The sequence below is a fragment of the Alosa alosa genome, chromosome 21 (genome assembly GCF_017589495.1).
Source record: "Alosa alosa isolate M-15738 ecotype Scorff River chromosome 21, AALO_Geno_1.1, whole genome shotgun sequence".
Taxonomy (NCBI): Eukaryota; Metazoa; Chordata; class Actinopteri; order Clupeiformes; family Clupeidae; genus Alosa; species Alosa alosa.
The window spans coordinates 28,806,906-28,819,405 of record NC_063209.1 but is presented as its reverse complement, the minus strand read 5'-3'; the positions used below and the strand labels follow the sequence as shown (position 1 = coordinate 28,819,405).

The 12,500-nt window shown below is 42.6% G+C and overlaps 1 protein-coding gene across 9 annotated transcripts in view; it reads right to left on the bottom strand.

Annotated features, from left to right (window-relative positions):
- The window catches only part of LOC125286045 (transcriptional enhancer factor TEF-1-like), a 58,716-nt gene that overhangs the window by 36,756 nt on the left and 9,460 nt on the right, over nt 1–12,500 (bottom strand). For 8 of the 9 annotated variants that reach the window (XM_048230716.1, XM_048230718.1, XM_048230719.1 and 5 more), the window contains exon 3: nt 4,374–4,617. In XM_048230716.1, coding sequence (XP_048086673.1) covers nt 4,374–4,575 — 202 coding nt within the window. In that variant the 5' untranslated portion in view covers nt 4,576–4,617. Of the gene's footprint in view, nt 1–4,373; nt 4,627–12,500 lie in introns of all 9 variants that reach the window. The other variant, XM_048230717.1, reaches the window with a different exon arrangement.

The window sequence follows — 12,500 nt, the reverse complement described above, 5'->3', positions numbered from 1 at the left end:
GATGGCCTTGAAGTCTTGAGTTAGCCTACTGAATTGGCTGGTACCATAAAGTTCGTGCATGCTCTCTCTCTCCAACGCAAACCAGATTTGGGGTTCCATAGCCAAGAAATTCTGCTACATAACGTTGAAAACAGATAAATGTGTTTATTCGAAGCACACACAAATACTGTAGGTCAATTTCAAGTGCGCACTTACGTGACTACTTCAAGTATTAGCCTACGCACAATAGATTTTTCTTCTTTAGCCTACATAATGCATACACTTTGTAAACAAACAGCAGCTGTGACATATATACTGCATCATATATCCTAACTGCTGCTTTTGTATCACCTGAAGCTGTTTGATAGTCTTTTTAGGAAGGCCTGTGAAAAGCCCATTGCAGTAATAAACACTTTGGGAGATAAAGGCATGAATTAGTTTTTCTAAATCATGTTTTGACATCAGCCCATCTAAGTTTGGCAATGTTTTTGAGGTGGTAAAAGTTATTAGTTGTTGCTTTCATGTGGCTGATGAAATTTATATCACTGTTATTAAAACCTTAATAAGAGCTGTTTCAGTGCTGTGATTTACCCGAAAACCAGACTGAAAGTAATCAAAATACCCATTTGATGTTAGGAAGATGCAAAGTTGATTAATAACTACTTTTTCAATCATTTTGCCAATAAAAGGTAGATTGGGTGTGGGCCTGTAATTGCTTAGCATGGAGACATCCAGGTTATTCTTCTTGAGAAGTGGCTTTAAAACAGCTGTTTTCAGGGACTTAGGAAAGGTGCCAGACATTTACAATGTGAAGGACATCTGCAGCTATAAGGTGAAAAACAGTTATGAAGAAATTGGCAGGCAGTGATGGAGTGTCTAAGCCACATGTGATAAGAACTGAGATTCTGTACCATTTTTTCATATGTCTATCAAGCAGAACTCTGACATCAAGTTAAATTTCCCTCCTTTTTAGCTGGAGCAGTGTGTGTGTGTGTGTGTGTGTGTGTGTGAGAGAGAGAGATAGGGCTGGGATAAACGATTAATCTAGCGATTATTTTTTCGATGCATCGATTAATCTAACGATTAATTTTTTCAGTCTGATTCGATTTCGATTTGATTCGATTATCTCCCCATTAATTCACTAATAGCAACTTATACATGTTTATTTACATATCTGAATGAAAAAACATGACTTCTTTAACATTGCAATATATGTTTATTGCTCTTAAGATTCCAAAATAAAAGACTATACAAGTGCAAAGTAATGCATTCTTAGTCAGAGGTAGCTTTCAATAAAGTTCAGTAGGCTAGTGTATGTCTAATTGAGTTCCTGTCATTTTAAGACGTTCGTGTGGGAATCCTTGCAATTAACATTAACACAGTTAAAAGGCTGCTAATGTGTGGATGCAATTCATAACGTAGTTAGTTCAAATATTGGTTCGTACTTCTCCTTTGGACAAGCACTTTTGAGTCTTGGAAAATACTTTTCCATTTACATCGGGATTTTGCAAACATTCAGAGTCAATAAAATAAGCCCTGCATGAGTAACGAATACAAGCAGCTGCAAGTAACCATGCTAAACTTGACATCCAAACAGTATTCTAACGTTAGCTTTGAGATACTGCTTGATTGCATACTGTAACTTAACTTAGTTTAGTCTCCTCAATGTACTATGTTGTGATAAGACCTTAGCAGAGTTTACTTTAACTTTAATGCAGCAGTTTTTAACAAATTTGCGCAGCATGGTCACGATGCTAAGCGGATTTAATAGCAATTTAGCCCACTGTGTTCTATGCAGTGTTTCTATGTGGCAACAACAATCCTTCAACAATCGTGAATATTTTGTTAAATGCACATGCAGAGGAGGAGCAGCGGGCTCGTTACGAGAGAGAGCGGGCGGGGGGAGGAAAGGCTGTGTGAGTAAAAAGTGCAGCTCAATGAAATTATTTTATCTTATCTTTAATTTAAATAGTAGGCCTACAACATAGAACATCAATGTGTGGTGGCCGGTTTTTTGGTTGACGTTTTGCGTCAACGTATTTTTTGCGTCGACGTCATCGATTACCTCGACGCGTTGTCCCAGCCCTAGAGAGAGAGAGAAAGTAAGTGTGTGTGTGTGTGGGGCTCTGATGCCTGCAGCTCTTTTGGTGTTGCCAAACTGAAACTGGCACAAAAGCAAGCTTAGCACTGCAAGGAGGTCAGCACAAATTGTGTGTGAGAGAGAGAAAGTGTGTGTGTGTGTGTGTGTGTGTGTGTGTGTGTATGAAGGTAGTAGTTACGGTGTGTATATGTGTATTTGAAGAGAATCAAAGTCAGGACCATTTGAAGACATAAGAGGGATGTGAATGTGTGTGTGTGTGTGGGGCTCTGATGCCTGCAGCTCTTTTGGTGTTGCCAAACTGAAACTGGCACAAAAGCAAGCTTAGCACTGCAAGGAGGTCAGCACAAATTGTGTGTGAGAGAGAAAGTGTGTGTGTGTGTGGGGCTCTGATGCCTGCAGCTCTTTTGGTGTTGCCAAACTGAAACTGGCACAAAAGCAAGCTTAGCACTGCAAGGAGGTCAGCACAAATTGTGTGTGAGAGAGAAAGTGTGTGTGTGTGGGGCTCTGATGCCTGCAGCTCTTTTGGTGTTGCCAAACTGAAACTGGCACAAAAGCAAGCTTAGCACTGCAAGGAGGTCAGCACAAATTGTGTGTGAGAGAGAAAGTGTGTGTGTGTGGGGCTCTGATGCCTGCAGCTCTTTTGGTGTTGCCAAACTGAAACTGGCACAAAAGCAAGCTTAGCACTGCAAGGAGGTCAGCACAAATTGTGTGTGAGAGAGAAAGTGTGTGTGTGTGGGGCTCTGATGCCTGCAGCTCTTTTCCGGATATAATAGTGTTGTCAGGAGTCTCACATATACACGCACAGTCCAAATGACCTAGATGGCAAAGCTCACGGTCACAGCTACAAACACACACACACACACACACACCCACTCTAACAATGGACACATACACACACACACACACACTTACCCACTCTAACAATAGACACATACACAGCCACACACACACACAGAGGCGCAGTGTTCAGCTGCAATTTGAGAGAGGAACTCTGAAGAGTAAACACGCAACCTGACACCCCAACATCTGGTGCTGCTGACCTACACCACTCTATGCACACACACACACACGCACCCACGCACACCGACACACGCACACACAAAGACATACATGCAAACACACAGACACACATGCCACACACACAGTGAAAGGTAGAGGGAAGGGGAGGGGGGAAAAGAGAGAAATGAGGGAAGAGAGAAAGCACCCTCTCTGAGATGGAGGAAGGCTGGAGGTACAGCTGCTGGTTGTAAAGCCATCTGGATATGAGCACACACACACACACGCACACACACACGCACACGCACACACACGCACAGACACACACGCACTAGGGGTGGGCGATATGGACAAAAAATAATCTCAATATTTTTGTGATTTTATTGATAACGATAATTAGTCGAAATCCTTTAAAAAGCTCATTATTTATGAATAGCATCAATACAATAATAACCAATAACCTAACCTGTGACTTTTTAACCGAATCAACCAATGCATGTCACTCTATGACACATTTCCAATTCTGCCCCCACTTGTGTGTGGCAATGACATGGTCTAGCCAGCTACATTAGAGAAGATGAATAGGCCTAACAGTTTCCCAAGAAAAAGTTCCTTTCAAAAACCTTTACTTAGGATTCACTGTAAAACGAAGCAGACCATCAGAGTACATCTCAGTTATTTCCTTCGATGTTTTGTTTAAGAGCAAGTAGCATTTCAAGTTACAGAATAGAAACTAATGTGTTAGCTTATGGCTAATGTATATGAGAAATCCCATAGAGATGCTAACGGTTAGCATAATCGATAAACATAGATATTTAGATCTTCAGGGTTATAAAAGGGTTACATGAGAAGAGTTCTTTGTTTACAACTGACTATTAAAATACTCAAAGGCTAATGTTTTCTCCCCATATACCATGTAGGAAAAAACGTGACTGTCTCATCGATGCTACTTGAACAGAAGTAGCTGCACAAAATCCCAAGTACGTCTCGCTGCACAAAATAAACATTAGGCGTGCGTGTGACAACGTGGACCCAGCGATCATGTGACACTTGCTCTGCTGCAGCCAGGGGCTTCCCTCGCATACACCTCCTTGATTTAGTGAATGTATGGGGTTTCAATTCGTGATTTCGATTGTTTTTTCCCCAGAAGTAATTTAAATACTTGATAATATGAATTTGCTCATCCTTAAAACAACAATCACGATATTATCGCAGACGATATATATATCGCCCACCCCTAGCGTACACACACACACACACACACGAGCGTACACACACACACACACACGGGACTCACCGTACATCTTGCCCTCGTCGGAGAGGATGATCTTGCGGCGTCCGCAGGGCGGGTAGATGGCGAGAGCCTCCTGGAAGCTCTGCTCGATGTCGGGCGACCACACGCCCTCGGCGTCGCCGTCTGTGGGCTTGTCGGCCGAGTCGCTCAGACGCTCCAGGTCCTCCTCCTGGCCCTCACTTCCGCTCCAGCTGCTGGGCTCCATGGCAACGCTCCGCTCACCGCGCTACACAACACCAGCCCCGGCCTGGACCACACACACACACACACACACACACACCATCACACACACACACACACGCACACACACACGCACACGCGCACGCACACACACACCACACACACGCGCACACACGCCACGAGCACACACACACACACACCACACACACGCACACACGCGCACACACGCACACAAAAAAAACACACACAGCACACAGCATGTTAATCAGCTGCCTCCCCTATTGCACCTGACCTCAGTAATCATCAAGGTCAAAGGTCAAGCTGATTTAGGCCACTGGGAGGGTATGGACAACACAAACACACATGCACACGCACGCAAACACACGCAGAATATCAGCGTACCACGCAAAACAAAGAAACTAACGGCACATACAGCTGATTGGAAGGTTGAGCAAGTGTTTGCAAGACTGCGTTTGACTGGAGAGGGTCTAGTAGCACTACAGCTCTCCATGTCATATGGAAGGGTCCACTACAGCTGTCCATGTCATATGGAAGGGTCTAGTAGCACTACAGCTCTCCATGTCATATGGAAGGGTCCACTACAGCTCTCCATGTCATATGGAAGGGTCCACTACAGCTCTCCATGTCATATGGAAGGGTCCACTACAGCTGTCCATGTCATAAGGGTCCACTACAGCTCTCCATGTCATATGGAAGGGGCCACTACAGCTCTCCATGTCATATGGAAGGGTCTAGTAGCACTACAGCTCTCCAGGTCATATGGAAGGGTCTAGTAGCACTACAGCTCTCCATGTCATATGGAAGGGTCCACTACAGCTCTCCATGTGAAGGGTCCGCAGCGGCTTGTAGAGTCTCAGATAGAACCTAGAACCAATGCCGGAACGTTCCTTTGCTTTAGTATCTTTCATCTTCCTACTATTAAAGCCAAGACAGGAGTGTTGTACCCTGGAAATCCAGAGTTCTCGCGAGAGCACAATTTGAATTGTCTCTGCCAGACACTCTGCCAATGAGTAATGATGCACGTTACTTTTGCCACTTGTATCACGGGGAGCCAATCGCATCGGTGTATCTGATATAGGCGGGCCAAAGGCGAGCTAAACAAATGACAGTCGTAGTGTTATCCAATTGCGTCAAAGTCCAGAATCAGTCAGTAAACATTGGTCGTATTGTGTTATCCAATTGCATGCAGTGTGATTTTCAAATGCACACTTGGTGCCGCCCCTCGAGTTGGGCCATTACATTATTCGTGGCCAGACCCTTAATCTCTCTCTATATTACCAGGGTCTGGAATCTCCAGGCTAGGAGTGATGAGCGATTGTCTATACAGTAGATGCTCATATGGATTCAAGCTCTACATTAATGGCTACCTGCTCTACTATAACAACAAATAACGATAACACAAACACTCACACATATGAAACCTCAACTATTTGTGTAGTAGGCCCCTCCCCCTTAGCAGCTAGCAGCCAATCCCAGGAGAGGGGTGGAGAGTGTGAGCATGAGGGGTGTGTTTTGGGAAGCATCAGGAGATGGGAGTGAGTGAGTGTGTGTGTGTGTGTGAGTGAGAGAGAGAGAGAGAGAAAGAGAGCAGGAGAAGAGCTGGCTAGGGGGAGTTGCTTTCACTGAATGTGTTTTTGTGCCAAGTGCTGACAAAGCAGAACACAAGCCTGTGTGTGTGTGTGTGTGTGTGTGTGTATGTAGAGCATGAGCTGTCTGCGCGGTCTGAGCATTTAAATAAACTCCACTCTTTGATGAACTGACAGAGAAAGAGAATGAAACAGACACAAGACACAGATCAAGACAGAAGAACAGAGAAATACAGAACATGCCTCATCTCTCTCTCTTCAAACAGTGCCCTACTTAGAGGAGAGGGAGTGAGAGTGTGTGTGTGTGTGTGGATGGTTTCTGGGTAGTTCTGGGCAGGGGGCTGGTGGGGTTTTCCAGAGTGGGCGGAGCTCTTCCTAGCAGTATGATGTCATTTTATGACGTCATATAAGAATTTCCAGACTTCCAGTTTCATGTTTCCAGATTTTCTTCAAACACAAAACACACACAGACAAGCACACACAGCTCTAGGTAACCCCTCTAATTCTCTTGTGTGTGTGAGAATCCTCCCAACCTCCTCCTCTTCACATTCTACACACACAACAATTCTCACAACTCCTGTCTAAATATGTACACACACACACACAGAGAGAGAGAGAGAGAGAGAGAGAGAGAGAGAGAGAGAGAGAGAGAGAGAGAGAGAGAGAGAGAGAGAGAGAGAGAGAGAGAGAGAGAGAGAGAGAGAGAGAGAGAGAGAGAGAGAGAGAGAGAGAGAGAGAGAATGGAAGTGCTTAATCACAGCAGACATTATGGCTGGCTGAACAATTATGACAGTCGGACATTAAATCCCTAAGACAACGTTATTACAATTAGCAATTCTAATGACTTGAATTAAAAATAAATAGGCCTACCAATTTGGCGTTCCCTACTGCAATAATGCCATTCTAAATATGGAGTCATATACAAACGCAGCTGACAAACTATTCTGAGAGAGAGAGATAAAAATAACTTAATAATTTGCAAACCTGAGATACGGAGATTCGCATAGAAAGAAACAGAACCAGAGAAATACTGTAAGTGAGTAAGTCAGTAAGTGATTGAGTGTGTGTGTGTCAAGTCAAGTTTATTTATATAGCGCATTTCATACACATAGGTCATTCAATGTGCTTTACATAAACAAAACCAAACAATAACAAATAAAAAGCATAGAGAGGCAATATAGTCAAAGAATAGTTAAAAGGTAAAGATCGTAATAAGAGGAAAACATAAAACACAAGGTAAAATAATTTAAAAATAAAGGATAATTAGTAAGCAAAAAACAAAGGCAAAAGTAGTAAAAAAAAGTAATAAAAGATAAAGTAGAATAATTAAGGGAGATTCAACTCAGCAGTTAGCAGAAAGCCTCTGAGAACAGTTTGGTCTTAAGTCTAGATTTAAAACTGGCTACAGTTGGGGCCTTTTTGATGTCATCCGAAAGTTGATTCCACAGCTGAGCCGCATAGCAGCTAAAAGCTGCTTCACCATGTTTAGTTCTAACAGTAGGTTTTATTAGCAGATTTTTCACCTGGGACCTGAGAGGACGAGAAGGTGTGTACTGCTGAAGCATGTCTGACAGGTATTTAGGTCCTGCTCCATTTACTGATTCATAAACAAGCAATAGAGCTTTAAAGTTAATTCTCTGACTTACTGGAAGCCAGTGCAAGGACTTAAGAATTGGAGTAATGTGGTCAGTTCTTTTAGTTTTGATAGAATCCTAGCTGCTGCATTTTGTATCATCTGAAGCTGTTTAATAGTCTTTTTAGGAAGGCCTGTGAACAGTCCATTGCAGTAATCAACCCGCTGGAGATAAATGCATGGTCATCATTTTTGACATCAGCCTTCTGAGTCTGGCAATATTTTTGAGGTGGTAAAAAGCTGATTTAGTTGTCGCTTTCATGTGGCTGTTGAAATTTAGATCACTGTCAATTAATACACCAAGATTTTTAACTGTATTCTTTGCCTTCAACCCTTTTGTGTCAAGGAGAGTGGTAGTCTTGGAGTCTTTCCTCCTTTTTACCAAATATAAATCACTTCAGTTTTTTCTTTGTTCAGCTGAAGAAAATTGACACATCCAGGTGTTGATTTGTTCTATACACTGACACATAGATTCAAGAGGACCATAGTAAACAGATGAGCACATGACAGAGCTAAGTAATTTTGTGCGTCATCTGCATAGCTATGATATGAAATCAAGTTATTTTGGATGATTTGTCCAAGTGGGAGCATATAGAGGTTGAATAATAGTGGCCCGACCCTGGGGAACACCACAGGTCAAGGACGTTGGTGTTGAGGTACAGTTCGGATGGCAACAAAGAAGCTCCTTTCTTGTAGATATGATTTTAGCCAGCTGATAACTATGCCTGTAAATCCAACCCAGTGTTCTAGTCTGTGTAGTAAAATATTGTGATCAACAGTGTCAAATGCTGCACTAAGGTCTAGTAGCACTAGGACTGATGTTTTACCTGAATCTGGCGTATGTCATTGGAAACTTTAATGAGAGCTGTTTCAGTGCTGTGATTTGCCCGAAAACCAGACTGAAAGTAATCAAAATACCCATTTGATGTTAGGAAGGTGGTTAATTGATTAAAGACTACTTTTTCAATAATTTTGCCAATAAAAGGTAGATTGGATATGGGCCTGTAATTGTTTAGCATGGAGGCATCCAGGTTATTCTTCTTGAGAAGTGGCTTTACAACAGCTGTTTTCAGTCACTTAGGAAAAGTGCCAGACAGCAGTGATACATTTACAATTTGAAGGACATCCGCCGCTATGAGATGAAAAACAGTTTTGAAGAAATTGGTAGGCAGTGTCTAAGACACATGTGGAAGAGCTGAGATTCTGTACCGCTTTTTAAGTGTTTCAGTAGTCTATCAAGCTGAACTCTGACATTAAGTTTAGTTCCCCTCTGTTTGTTGCTGGAAGTTCAAGTTGTTGAATTTGTAATTGAGCAGATATGTGGAGTCTGATTTTGTCAATTTTACCTTTAAAAAAAGATGAAAACTCGTTGCATTTATTAGTTGAGAGAAGTTCAGACGCTAATTGTGAGGGGGGATTTGTTAATTTATCAACAGTTAAAAATAGAATACGAGTGTTATTTGAACTTCTATTGATAATGTTAGAAAGAAAGGACTGTCTTGCTTTGCATATTTCAGAGTTATATGTGCGGAGCATCTCTTTATGGATTTCATAGTGGATCTGAAGTTTGTATTTACGCCATTTTCTTTCAGTCTTCCTACACTCTCTTTTTAGAAGTTTAACTGCTGGATTTTGCCTCCATTGTGCTTTCTCTGTTTGTGTGTGCTCCATGGCACCCAGGTCCAGCCTCCAGGAATCCTAATGATCAGGATGTCACCTGTGGCAGAAATGTGAGTCTGTGTGGGTCACCTCATGCCTCTGTGTGTGTGTGTGTGTGTGTGCGTGCGTGTGTATCTTTCTCATCTGGCTGCTCCATTACTGGCGTTCTCCTCTCCGGTCTTCGAGAGCTCCGTGGCAACGGCTTGTTAGAAGATAAAGGGAGTGTGGGTGTGAGACCGGTGGGGGGGCATGATGGAGAGAGTGTGTGTGTACAGGGTGTGTGGGGGGGCATGATGGAGAGAGTGTGTGTACAGGGTGTGTGGGGGGGCATGACTGAGAGAGTGTGTGTACAGGGTGTGTGGGGGGCATGACTGAGAAAGAGTGTGTGTACAGGGTGTGGGGGGGCATGACAGAGAGAGTGTGTGTACAGGGTGTGTGAGGAGGGGGACCAGGGAGAGACAGGGGTCTTGCACGTTTCAGTAAGTCAAATGTAAGATCTTTATAAGACATTTTAAGACCATAAAGATTGAAATTTAAGACCTATACGACGCATTACCAAAAACAAATTCAAAACATTCTGAAAAAAATCATTATTTCAACCAGTTCAGTCATTGAAAAAGCATTCATTTAATTTACAGATAAAGCAATCACATCAGTAACCTTCCACACCCAACAACTACAACCCACCTGATTTTGACATTGCTCACTTGTAGTATACTCAAAGAAAAACATCTGTGTCACATGCGAAATGGCCAAAACCTTAGGCCCAAAATGAAAACAGGCTAATTGGCCGAGTCTGCCGAAGGCATTTTGCGGCTAGCTTATGTTTCTCCGCTCTGGCGTGCGACTCCAGCGCCTTCACACCCAGAGTCCCTAATAGAATAGATTTTTTGCAAAGTTTGCAGCGAGCCTCGTACCTGGAGCTAGGTACCTCTAGACGTATTTCGCCAATATCCCCCAGAAAGAAACAACACACTGGGGTTTGTTCTGAGGGCAGCGTTCTGCTAGTTTTGTTACAATTGTAGCAAAGACGCTAGAGCTCCGCTTTGCAGGCTAGTACTACGACTGGATACTTTTTTGCTACTTTGTAATAACTTCCTGCAGCCAGCGTTTCTGGAAATGAACGAGGGTAAAACCTTTTTTAGACCTGACTAAATGAAATTTAAGGCCTTAAAGTTCAGAATTTTAGACGGTCACAAATTTGTACGGTCACAAAAAGGGACTGTACTGTAGGTGACCCAGGCACACATGCACACACACACTGCATATGCACAAATTGCCAGCAGCACAACTCCAGAAAAAAACACAAGACAGATGTATGTCTGTTCAGGGTGTGTAAAATGTTTATGTTGTCCTCTTAATTCATGTGTGTGTGTGTGTGTGCATGTATGTATCTCAGACATGGTCTTATCACAGACCTACAAGGTCCTGTTTTCCCCGCGCACACGCGCAGGAAATGAAAGCTGTAAAAAAGAATCTGACAGCTACAACACTGGAGCTAGATGAGCTGGAGATGGAGAGAAAGAGAAAACGAGATAAAGGAGAGAAAATGAAAGAAGGAGAGAAAATGAAAGAAGGAGAGAAAATGAGGAGAGATAAAGGAGAGAGGAAAGGACAGAGAAGGAGAGGGCTGTTGGAGTGAGTGGATGTGCATGAACATCTTGGGAAGTGTGTGTGAGAGTGTGTGTATGTGTGTGTGTGTGTGTGTGTGTGTGTGTGTGTGTGGTATGTGTGTGTGGTATGTGTGTGTGTGAATGTGTGGTATATATGTGTGAGTGTGTGAATGTGTGGTATATATATATGTGTGTGTGTGTGTGTGTGTGTGTGTGTATGTATAGTATAAGTATATTTACTCTTTTGATCCTGTGAGGGAAATTTGGTCTCTGCATTTATTCCAATCCGTGAATTGGTGAAACACATTCAGCCAGGGCTTAAATTTCACTGCGGGATTGCAGGTACTGCGCATAATTTGTTCCAAGTCCCGCAACTCTAGCCATCATAATGCGAGAAAAGTCCTGCATACACTTTTACAGCCTGTCTGATGACGTTAATCTAATCATGAAGTGGCGTGAATGAGGTGCTATTGACTGGAGGGATCAACTACCGAGTTGAATTGAACATAGCTTCATGCAGACGCACACACACGGGGAGAGAGAGAGAGAGAGAGAGAGAGAGAGAGAGAGAGACACTTTATGCTTTTAAAATGGCTCATAACCATGGCAAACTTTTAAATCTGGAAGGAGCTCCTTGGTAACTATCCTGCTAGCTCAGGTCACGTCAACACTTGATCCCAGAAAGATTGTCTTCGACTTGTTAGTTTTTTAACATTTATTTTATCTAATGACATAGAAAACATAATGAATTGCAAACACATAACCTTATGCACTATGCACAACTTTTAATCACTAGCGACTAGCCTAAAACATTCAGGCTGAAGGGAGGCTAATTACTCTCACGTATTTCTTAAAGTGACAGGCACTCAATTACCACCTACTCATCACCCATAGATATATATGCTCATCACCAATGTGCACTCAATTAGACCTACACACCACATTAAAGACATGCCTAAGTGTATAGTTTAAACGTCAATATGAAGCATTCAAATTACTAAATATGTTTAGCTACTAGTAATTACTAGTAAAATGCTATACATAAAAAAAAAAAAAAGCATTATTAACTAAATACACTCTATATGAATTTAACATTGTGTGTGTGGAGAGAGTCAAGCAGAATCTAGAATGTCCACTGTTGTGAATGATCCCACTACAGTATACTGATTACTGATGACGTCAGGGTGTTGGGGGCCCCAAAATCAAACACATTTTTTAAAAAAGTATCGAAGAAGTATCGAAATCGCAATTCTTGACTTGGTATCAGAATCGACCCCCCCCCCCAAATTGTGTAAATCCCCCCTACATGAATAACCTAAGGGGGGAATTCCCCCCCCCCATTTTGAAAAATGAATTTTTAGCCCTGCTCAGCACACAGTGAGGTGAAGCACACACTAATCCAGAGCAGTGAGCTACCTGCAACAACAGCAGCGCTCGG